The sequence below is a fragment of the Geosmithia morbida genome (assembly GCF_012550715.1).
Source record: "Geosmithia morbida isolate 1262 chromosome Unknown scaffold_24, whole genome shotgun sequence".
NCBI lineage: Eukaryota > Fungi > Ascomycota > Sordariomycetes > Hypocreales > Bionectriaceae > Geosmithia > Geosmithia morbida.
This window is the reverse complement of record NW_023336211.1, coordinates 5,236-16,451: the sequence shown is the minus strand read 5'-3', so window position 1 is coordinate 16,451 and position 11,216 is coordinate 5,236. Positions and strand designations below refer to the sequence as shown.

The 11,216-nt window shown below is 57.8% G+C and overlaps 3 protein-coding genes across 3 annotated transcripts; 1 reads left to right on the top strand and 2 right to left on the bottom strand.

The window, feature by feature from the left end:
- Positions 1-313: 313 nt before the first annotated feature.
- Positions 314-1,441, top strand: GMORB2_4753 (uncharacterized protein; the record flags this gene model as incomplete). The annotated part of the gene is made up of 2 exons (XM_035466727.1): positions 314-684; positions 964-1,441. The coding sequence occupies 2 exons, from the start codon at positions 314-316 to the stop codon at positions 1,439-1,441; spliced, it is 849 nt and encodes a 282-aa protein (XP_035318091.1).
- Positions 1,442-1,987: 546 nt separating this feature from the next.
- On the bottom strand, positions 1,988-4,014 carry GMORB2_4752 (uncharacterized protein; the record flags this gene model as incomplete). The annotated part of the gene is made up of 2 exons (XM_035466726.1): positions 1,988-2,824; positions 2,893-4,014. Coding segments are annotated over 2 exons (1,959 nt in total), but the record flags the coding sequence as incomplete, so codon positions are not given.
- A 1,240-nt stretch (positions 4,015-5,254) lies between these two features.
- On the bottom strand, positions 5,255-7,499 carry GMORB2_4751 (UBA protein; the record flags this gene model as incomplete). Its single annotated transcript, XM_035466725.1, is given in 4 exon segments — positions 5,255-5,482; positions 6,077-7,075; positions 7,385-7,405; positions 7,416-7,499. The coding sequence occupies 4 exon segments, from the start codon at positions 7,497-7,499 to the stop codon at positions 5,255-5,257; spliced, it is 1,332 nt and encodes a 443-aa protein (XP_035318089.1).
- Between the last annotated feature and the right edge of the window lie 3,717 nt (positions 7,500-11,216).

Sequence of the window (11,216 nt, the reverse complement as noted above, 5' to 3'; positions counted from 1 at the left end):
GGGGGGGGGGGATGGAAAAAAAAGAGAGAGAGAGAGAGAGAGAGAGAAAAGTCCACTTATCGATAGATAACACCAATCTGCTCGAGCTTACTAGCTTAGCTCTCCTCCCACTCAGCCCCGCGCAACCAAAACTCAACTCACAGCTTATTAGCCTCAAAACCACCACCACCACCACCACCACCGCCATCGACACCTATCCCATTCTTTTTCTCCAACAACGGCCAAGTCAGAGAAACGGCGACGACAAAAAAAAAAGATCCAGATAAAGCACAGAAGCAGACAACCCGAAAGAGAGAGAGGAGAAGAAGAAGAGATGGCCCTCCCGACCGGCCAGGGCCAGACCCCGCCTCCCCTCCTCCTGACCAAACGTCTAACGTCGTTCCTCCACTCCAACCGCACCCCGCAGCTCCCCACGCTCCTCATCACCACCCCGACGGGCAAGCTCCTCGCCCACGCGGGTTCGCAGCCCGTGTCTGTCCTGCGTACGCACGCCACCGTCGCCGCCTCCCTCCTGGCCATACACACCTCATCATCCACATCCCTGCCCACGGCTCTACCCGGCGGGGCTGCCGCCGCCGCCGCCGCCGCCACAACCTCCTCCTCCTCCTCCTTCCCCTTCCGGGGTGGCACGACGACGCCTCCTGCCGCCGGACGCCGTTCCGGAATCTCCTCATCCGCTACATCGTCTGAATTTGGTGACGACCAAGATTACAACAACAACAACAACAACAACAACAACAACAACAACAACAATGCATATCATCGTGGTAGAGATGACGACTATGACGAAGACGACGATGACGACGACGACGAAGACGGCAATGACTACTACGACTCGTATGACGACGGCGACGACGATGGGAACGGAAACACCGGTAGACTTCGGGGACGTCTCCGTCGTAAGCAGCAGGATGCCGCCGCCGCCGCCGCCGCCGCCGCTGCTGCTGCCACCCAGGCCGCGAGGAATACTATCCGTCCCGTCACCATAACCGTCCAGCTGTCCGGCGGTACCGTTCTCATCCGTCGGCTCAAGTGTCGGCTCTTGTTCGTCTGCATCGGCCCCTCGTCGTCGTCGTCGTCGTCGTCGTCGTCGTCGTCGTCACCGTCAGATCATCAGGATGGCGCATTGACGCACCACCACCATCAGCAGCAGCAGCAGCAGTACCACCACCACCACCATCATCGTCACGAGAACAGCGGTGCCGCCGCCGCCGCAGACCACTCCGCTCCTTACCTCTTGCCTCCTTCCGCCAACGTGTCTACCAGTCCCAGCGATGCCGGGAGCCTCGTCAGCGCAGGCGCACAGACGACTACCAGCCTCGATAGTCACGGTGCGTCCGTCGTCGTCGCCATGCGCAGACAAGCTACCGAGATGGCTAGGTGGTTGGATGATAAGCTTGGTACCTTGGTTGTTCCCGACGAGGGTGTTGGTGTGGAGTAGCCTTTTCTTCTTCTTCTCTTGTCTCTCTTTGTTTTCCACGTCTATGCCAAGGGGCGTTTATTGGACTGGCTTGTTCAATCGGAGTCGTTTTGCCGGCTGGTCATGATTCATAGTACATTTTTATTTCTCTTCTTGCAACATCGGATATACCTTAATAAGGAGCTTCCTATTTTGTCCAGCACATGTCTAATCTGCTTGCTTGGAACAAAATCAACTTATATATATATATATATTGTTTGTTGTACCTGAAAGACATGCCTAGCATGGCCAACATCCACATGCTTGCCTGCTCGCATATTGATACAGGATTCTTTACCATACACCATCTTGAATCATTACTTTACTACCTACAAATCCCATTCTGCCATGTGATGGAAATCTCCTCTCCCCCTTCCATCTCTACCATGTGGAAGAAGAGCAAATCGAACGCCATATGATGTGTAATACTGGAAGATAGGAGAAAAAAAAAGTTGATTTTAAAAAAAAAAAAACATCCGAAAGGAAGAGGAAGAGGGAGGGGGGAACCGTGGAGGAGCGGACAGATCGTCACTCTATGCTCATCCTCATGATACCGTCATTTGTGTCCACCATGCCCTGGAACCCTATCCTCCCCTTGTTGTTCGGTGGTGCCCTGCCGGGACCGCTGCCATTCCCGCCGCCCTGTACGCTGCTGCTCCCAGCCATGCTCCCCGAGTCGCTGGTGGCGCTTATGCTCCCTCCCCTGTCGGCGCCGTTGCTCCCGGGCCTGGAACCCCAGGCCGTCACGTCTCGCTGCATCGGGCTCTGCGGCAGTGGGGAGTTGTGCACGCTCAGGCTGGGGCTGACGGCGCGCCTCTTGAAGCTCGACGGGTCGAAGTCGTCGTCTCGCCTGCGCTTGTTGTTGATGCGCCGGGCGATCTCTGCCGCCGTGGCCGTCGGAGGAGGGGGTGTCCGCTGCGCCGGACCCGGCGCCGGGGGGGCCGGCGGCGGCGTCGTGGAGCGGTTGTTGCCCCCGCCGCCGACGCTGCTCGTCTCGGAAAACGTGTCCCAGAACACCTTGCCCTTGGAGTTGCGCATCACCTGCTGCTTGAAGCTGCCCGACAGTCCGAGTGCCAGGTCGCCCATCATGTCGTCTTCCGGTATGTCGTCCAGCGACGGTTCCCGGTTCGGCGATGAGGGGGCCGTCGTCACCGAGTCCGGCCCCGACCCCGCCCCCGGCACATCCGTCGGTGCCGAGACCGGGACCGGAGGAGCCGGCGGCGGCGCCCTGCGTGGTTCGAGAGCCGGCACGTCGCTGTCTCGTACCTGCTTGACCACCTCGGCCTCTCGTTTGCACTCGGCGTCGGCGGGGGCGCCCTCCTCAAAGAGGGCGGCCCGGATGCGGGCAAAGGTTTTCGTCTTGGGCTGTCCGTGGTGTCAGACGGGTGCGGGTGGTGTGTGACGGTGACATGTGCGGAGTGCGTAAGACGTACCAATAGGTTGCCGCGTCGGGTGACGGCGCGGCGCACCACATTCCTCCCCCCATCGCCGCTCGGCCCGTCGGCGTCCTCGCCGTCCATGCTCGATATATGAAGCCGGTTAGCCTGCCAGCTGATACTGTCCCTCCTGGCGTTGGACGGCGGGGAACCCGATACAGACGGGCCCCCTGCTCCGGCTGCGCTGCTGCCGAAAGGCAGGCGCGACTTCTTGCCGCCAAACGGCCTGCGGTGGTGTCTCTGGCGCTGCTGAAAGCTGACGAGCCCGCCGCCGCCGCTGCCGCCGGTAGCCGGCGACCCAAAGGCGCCGCTGGGGGCCGTCCTCGACACCTGCGGTGTCATGAGGTAGGGCTCCTCCATGTTGTGGTCGTCTTCGTCGTCCATGAGGTCGTCGTCGTCCGAATCGCTGGACGAGTCGGACCCGATAGCCTGGGCGCTGCTGCCGAGCGAGTGGCCCAGGTTCATCCTCTCCTGGTCGCCCATGATGGACCACAGCGATGTGGACGTCGTCTCGGGGCCCTGACCGCCGCCGATACCGCCGAAGGGTGTGGCAGAGATCTCGCGACGGCGTCCGGGTATGTTGATGGCCTCTCTGCCGCTGGTGGCGCCGCCGCCGCCGCCGCCGCCGGGGCCGCCGGGAGACGACTCGGGAGACGACTCTGCCAATGTGGAGTGGTGGAGGCTCGTAGCGGCGCGGGAGAAGTCGAGGCCTCGCGAGCGTCGAGGCAGGACGTTTGTCGGTGAGGCGTAGATGCTCGAACGGTCGGGATGGGGGGACAGGGGAGCCGCTGACTGCTTGGGCTGGGCGGCTGCTGCTGCTCCCGTCAATGACGATGCGGCGGCCGACGGAGGTGGCGGGGTCGGATTGCGTAGCGGCTGCTGCTGTTGCTGTTGGTGCTGCGCAGGTGACGGCAGCAGTAGCGATCTCCTGTTGAACTCGAGTGATATGTTGCCCTGGGCGGCGCGCGGGAATAACAGACCGGATGGTCGGTGGGGGGTCACGGGAGCGGCACAGGAAGAGGAAGCAGACGTCAGCATGGTGCTGTCATCCTTGGATGTCGTCGAAGGCGTGGTGGTCTCCGCGGCGACGTGTCCGGGGGGTGCAGCACCGCCGCCGTCGCTGTCAGACAGGGAGCGAATCTTCTTGGCCATGGGGGAGCGCGCCAGGCCGCTGCCGCCTCCGCCGCCGCCACCTGGACGAGCAGCAGCACCAGCAGCACCAGCAGCAGCGGTGGCCGCATCGGTACCCAAGATCATTCTGCCGCTGCTGCCATTGCCACCATCCCCTCCTAGATCCATAATCTTCCTCCTTCTTTCCTTTTCTTTCCCGGTACGGTAAACTGCCCGTACCTCTCGAGAGTCGTCGTGAGCCAAGCGCGATGTACCTCACGTATCAAAGCATCGGGATGCGGGCGTGGTGGGTTAGGGAGAGTGGGTTTCAATGTTGATGTGGGTTTTCCCCCTTCGACACGAAGCAGCGGTCAACGGGTCTTGCCTGGTGCTCTCAACGGGTCGATTCCTCGGGATTCCGCTGATGAGACATGATTCTTTCCTTTTTTTTTTTCTGTTCTTCTCTTTTTTTTTTCCCCCCGTCTTTCCTTCGCTTTGCAGGGGAGAGGAGGAGATCGTTTTGAGAGATGACGAAAGAAGAAAGAAGCGTAACCCCGTCCTCGGCCTGATGACAGTTTGTTGGCGGGCGGCTAAGGCTTAACTTAACGCTCGTACTCGTCAGTACCGAGGGAAGGTCTAACTCTGTCTCTCCCCCCTCTCCCCCCCTCCCCCTTTTTTTGGAGCGTCCTGGAGAGATCCACTTTCCAGCAACTCCGAGTACGTTGTGCGTGTAAAGTCTCCGAGTCTATTATTAGACCTCAACCTACCCGTACTGATAAACAGTGGACGGCCCTCTGCCAGCTAGATAGCCCCCATCTTAGATCGGAATACTTATTACTGCTGTAGCTCAGCATTACTCCATGCAGTGAGTAGCACTTCATAACCGTCCTTGGCGTTCACGTTGGACTCAAGAGTTCCTCTGCATGCAGTGAAATCCTTCCGACTCCTCTTTTCGATACTATGCTGTTCCATGTATCCATCACGCGCATCATCAGATCAACACCTGTATGGGGTACAGAGAGAATCCAGGCATCCCCCTATTCCAATTCTATATTTGCTTATATATACATCAGAGCAAGATGCTCTCGTATACACATACCCCGTACAGAGATCCCTTCTCCTCTTTCGTGAAGATAGGCCATGATACCCCCGGTCTTGGTTTTTGTCATCAATGCAGCTGCTTCCCTCTCCTATACTAACCTTCCTCCCAATTCCTTCAACCTCTCTCTCTCTCTCTCTCTCTCTCTCTCTATCCGTGCTTGGCACTCAGGCTGGCGAAGGCGTCTGGGCTGTGACGCCCATTCGTCCATGCCAGGTCCATGCCCAGGTTGACACTCTCCCGGCTAGCCTTCCGCGGAGTGAATGCGTCGTCCGTCGTGGACGCTGCTGCTGCTGCCGCCGCCGCGCCCCCGCCGTTCATGAAGGGGTTGTTCGTGCCCTGCGCCGTGGCTGCGTGCGGCTGCTGGTGTTGCGTGGCCTGGTCCTCGGGTATCGACATCATGGCCGGTGCCTGCTTCTCTTCTGTGGGCGACGCCATCTTGGGCACGGTCGGGGCCGCGCCGTAGAGTGCCAGGATGGAGGCCTTGTCGTGGCGCGGGGCCTGCTGCTGCTGCTGCTGCTGCATGTACCCCTGCTGTGGGAGGTACTGAGGCTGCTGCTGCGGCTGCTGGGGCGTCTGCATCGGCGTCTGCACAGGGCTGGAGAAGAAGGGGTTGGAGACGGCTCCCATCTGAGGCTGGGGGGCGCCCATCGGGTTCTGGTATGCGGGCTGGGACTGCTCCGGAATCTGGCTCAGGCCCGCAGGTGGCCCCATGCTGACCGGTGACCTCGTAAAGGGGTTGTGCGCGAAGCCCGCCGCCGGCTGCTGAAGCTGGGTGTTGAGCATGAGATTCTGGTGCTGGTACTGCTGCTGCTGCTGCATGAGCTGTTGCTGTTGCTGGAGTTGCTGCTGCTGCTGCTGCATCGCCGTGTTGGCGAAGAAGGGGTTGTATCCCGTGGGCTGCGGCTGCATGGGTGCAGGCGAGGGCTGGGGATACGTCATGCTGTGGTAGCTGGTCGTGTTCTGGTAGACCTGGGGGCTGACAGGAGCCGAGGGGGCCACCTGCTGCAGCGAGGGCGGCGGCACCGTCGACAGCGGTGTGAGCCCGCCCGTCCTGTTGGGGAACAGCGGCTGCTGCTGGGCGTTGCTGGACTGTGCCGATATGCCCAGGTTCTGGAAGGCCTGGCTGAACTGATCCGTCGGTTGGGTCGGTACGCCGAAGGGGTTCAGGGACTGGCTGTACGGGTTGTTACTGCCCTGGCTACCAGTGGACTGCGCCGTCTGGGGCATCGCCGGCGGCATCGACAGGGCCTCGAACGGGTTCATCGAGGAGCCCGCAGGCGACGGCAGGCGATCCTGCGTGGGCTGAGCCCGTACGCTCAGCCCCAATGTCTGCCCGCCTTCGGTCTTGGAGCTGAGAGGTGTCGACGACCGAGCCGGGGGTGGGACGTCGTCGTGCGGAGGCGGCGGGGGGGCGTAGGAGTTCCTGTCTCCTTCGCCCAGGCGGACCAGGGCCTGGATCGCCTTCTCCAGGTTTCCACTGACCCCCTTGAGGACGATGGCGTTTCGCTGCGTGTCGTAGAAGCCCATGTCGCGCAGCTTGGCGAGCTTCCTGTCCAGGTCGTCGCCATGGTCGTAGTTGACGCTGGCACCGAACATCCTGGAGACTTTGCCGTTCGAGCCTTGGGACGCAGGCCGGTTCGCATCAGCACCAGGGGAGGGCGAGAGCGAGAGCTTGGAATCCTTCTTGGGACGGGGGAAGAGGGACGAGGCCGACCGGAGGCCGAACTTCGACGCCGAGTTCTTGGGCGGAAGCGGCGGCGGTACGCCCTCGTCGGAGACGGGGCTTCCCGGCGGCTTCGCGCTGCTCGTCGGCCTCTTGCTGCTCGGCGCAACATTATTCATGTACTTTTGGCGGATAAATCGCTCCATGGCTGAGTCGGCTTCCTCCACATCGATCGGCACGGGAGGCTTCCGATTCTCGGCGTTGTAGATCTGGTTCGAGGTTACGTTTCCGACCTTGCGCATGTTCTGTTCCACCGATGCCCAAGTCAGTACAAGGTATCGGCCATCACCCCGGTTGTGAGGGACGGTTGGTAGGTAGGTAGGTCTGTCTCACGTCGACTTGCTCGTTCGTCCAGCTGTCCATGCTCAGCGACTTGACTTTCGATATGTGCGTGCCGAGCTTCCTGTGTATCGTAGCGCACCGCATGCACAGGAAAACGCCAAGACTCCACGATGCCCATGCTGTGAAACGTGATCTTGTCAGCGGCGTTGCGCCAAACGTGCACGCAGAGGATGCGACCCAACTCGGTCGTACAGGTGACGGCGGCCTCTTACCTGGGCTGCGCGCATGGCAGTCTGCGCAGACATTGTTCCCGGGCACCTTCTGCACCAGTTCCTGAAGGACCTTTTCGTTGCGCACCTGCTGGCGCTTGGACATGGCGCCGGACATGGTGCGGACGGTTTGGGCCTCGGGCGTTGGGCTTCCCTTCTTTCCGAGATGGTTCTTTCTATCTGCCTGACGGCGGCGACTGGGTCATCAGAGTCGTCGGCGACATCGGTCGACAGAAAGTATCTTGACGGGTAGTAGACACGAAACCGCAGGCACCAGGCAGCGCAAGTCTCGCGATGACGTATTGTTCCGTGTATGTGTATGACGGCTATCGAAGTTGAGCGGCTGGAGCAGTGTTCATCTTCCGCCGAGGCTCTTTCCTGCCCTTTCTTCCCTCTCTCTTTCCTCTTCTCTCTCGCCGGACGTCTGTCTGGGAGGGGCGCAGAGCGGGTGAAGATGCCGGACGGAATACCCGAGGCTTGCAGAGGGAGGGGAGCGAGACGGAAGGCGTGCAGATACGGCGCGGTTCCGGATGCGAGAGTACAGAGTAGGAGATGAAGAGAAGGAGAGACGGCTCGAGATGAAGCAGCGCACGCGACTTGGGTTGCGGGACTATGGACAGTGATTCCTGCGGGAACTGGAAAAGGAGAGAAACGGCAGGATGGCACTCGGTGTTGCTGGTGTGTGTGGGCTCTGCATTACGGAGTACGAGTCGCTAGGTGCGAGCTACAGACAAGTTAGCACCAAGCAGGCCTGTATAGCGTATTCCACACTCTGTAAATTGTGGGGCAGTGGCGGCCTGGACGTAGATATTCATTCGATTGACAAGCCCCAACCTCCACTGGAGGCCAGTCCACTCCATGGACCGACCACAGGTGACCGTCCCACTGCCGTCTAGGTACGAGTACTGTGAGTGTGCGGATAGGGGGGGGGGGTATGCAGCCATGCTGTGTGTATCGCTGCGGCGCGGTGTGCCGCCGGTACGAGAGGCAGCCCTGCCATGTATCCATCCAATCTGTAATCTGTACGGATGGCAGCGGCTCGCAAGAAGAAGTGTACGGTAGCTGCAGCGTAATACCATCATGGAGTGCCAGGAGCGGAAATCTGGCCGCCTCTGAGTCCAGGAGATTATAGTGCTCTTTCCCGCCACATCTTTCGAGGAAAATTTAGGGGTCCTTCAGGACGACCAGCCCCCCCCCCTCCCCCGTGATATGGCCTGTAAAATTCAATATCAATATCTCCCCTAGCGAAAGGTACGGTGGATGAGTCCCAATAGCTCCAGCTGTCCCGGTGCTGATATTCAGCCTTCGATATATTATCATTACACTGCCCCGTTCCGTACATGGATATCACCACTAGCGCGGCACGGACGCTGGGGCTGGTAAGCAGGTCAGAAGGCGACTCCGATTCTGGCTTCTCCCCGACTCGATATTACATGTTGAAAGACAGTCGGCATCTGTACCATTATGGGGCAAGACCCGGCTCACCGGTGCTCTCTGTCACGTCTTCACTGCACCGTTGCCAAGGAGAGTCGAGATTCTGACAGGCTGAAAGGGAGCTCTCCATGTCAGCCACTCACCCTAGACTTGCTCTAGACCTGCTGTTCAGGTGTGGTTTCTTCTTCTCTTTCTTCTGCACCTTCTCTCGGATGGGAACTACCATCAACATGTGACTGCGAATTCTATCTTGAGAATAGTAGTCTCGATCCCTTCCTCCGTCAAGAAGAAAATCATGTACGGCATACGTCTGGTGCTGGTTTTGAGCATGCGTGTAATATCACTTACTCCCTGATGATTTGATGCCATTTACGTCTGGTGACTCTCGCACATGTCAGCTGACAAGTTACGAGTAAATAGTTTATAGAGGATAATGATGTAGTATTTTACCAACAACCCCCCACAGTTATCCGATAAGAGCGAAGAGGGGGGAGGAGGGGTGATAGAAGGCAGTGTCGACCGTCTGTACCGAAGAGGCAAAAGAGCGAACAATCTCACCAATGACGCCAGAGTTCAGAACCGAGGCGTGCCAGCAGAAGGTGTGCGGAATCTTGGATGACGAAGACAGGGGCAAGCTGCATCTATGTACATCTGAAGAAAGAACCAAATGATGGGATAGCTGGAAGAAGAACAAAAAAAAATAGAATGAAACAACTCTCAGATGAAATCGGGGGGATCTCGGAGGACGGATTCGAACCATCGACATCCAGATTCGACATCTCTGTGCTGAGGAAACACTCGATTACAGTCTGGCGCCATAAACCAACTAGACGACTCCGAGTTAGGAGTGTGTTTGCGAGGTCGAAAGCCATGACGGTTATGAATGGAGTGTCTGGTACGTTGACGCTAGATGTCGAGGATGGGACTGTACCTCGGAGCATTGCTGCATCATCAATGTGCATCTCTAGCAAAGCTAACACATGCACATACCGACACTACCATTATGGCTGCATGTCATACTACCTAGCAAGTCGTAACATGTATGATTACTTATTAGCATCAGTACTGTAGTGTAGGTAGGTTGAAACAGTGGCCCTACAAGCATCAGACACGAGCCGTCATACATCTAACCGTACGAAGGCCCCGCTAACAAGAAATCATTGCCGACCTCCCCTATCAGAGCCCCTATAGTTAAGGCGGGTCCTTGGATGAATTGTATACCTACTGACTATGATATGTATCTATTAACTGTTTTATTATACGAGTGAATACTCGTACATGCAATACCTACTACCTACCTGCACCATCTACCTACCCCTCCCTCTCTTCCCTCTCTTTTTTTATTTATTACTCTTCTTTTTTTTCCTCTTCCTTCCAAGTTACCGTTATAGAACATCAGCCTGTCGCTTACGTAAGCCGATATCGACTACATGTTAACAAGTGTCGAGTTTGGCAGTATCAAACGAGAGAACAAGAACTCGGCACCGAACAACACATGGCCCGCCTTTGGGTGTGAATTGTCCATATCTGCGGCGGTCGTCCTCATCTTTATACCATCGTCACCAGCACTGCCTCGCTCTCCTTTGTTTATTGCCTGCGTCTAATGTATCATCGTGGTCTCGCTCATGTTGAAGTCGACATCGTTCCTCTCTCGGAACCGACGAGAGCATGTCTGCTTTTGACCGACACTCTCGGAAGAGGTATGGCATGGCATTCGAGGCCATGGGCTCCCGAAGAGCAGTAGGGAAGTAACAGGGACAGGAGTACTGCTAGCCCCAGCCACAGTACAGTACCAAGGCGCCTGATATGCACCACTCATCTGTAAACCTTCTATATATTGACATACTGCTGCCTTGTGTTCAGCTTACGAGTATTACGTCCTGCAGTGAGCAGCACAATTGTACGAGGAGTCGTAATTCGTATTGCCGTCCCCGTACTTTAATGCGACCTGCTTTGTGCTGACAGCCGCCGATCCACAAACAAAACATCCACTCTGAACCACCAACCACCCGCTAAGGCACGCACCCCTTTCCCTAATACCAAACCTCCGCGCTGACTATACGTGGATATGGAGTAGCTGTCCTTATTCTGAATAGTCTAAAACCTGCAACCACCCCTCCTCCCCCCCTCGTTATTGACGAAGCCCACACACGCACACACACACACACACACTCTCTCTCTCTCCCTCTCTCTCTCCCTCTCTCTCCCATACCAACATACGTACCTCTATAACCCCACCTTCATAGCATCTTTTTTTTTTCCGTCTTTTTTTTCCGCCGCGTCTCTCACCGTCTACCTGCCACCATGGCGGGCATCGAGCATCTCGAAGTCCATTCAAGAGTAAGAGCTGCCCTGCATCTCCCTGTCCGATCCACGCTGACCGTGCCCGTCAATTGCCTAG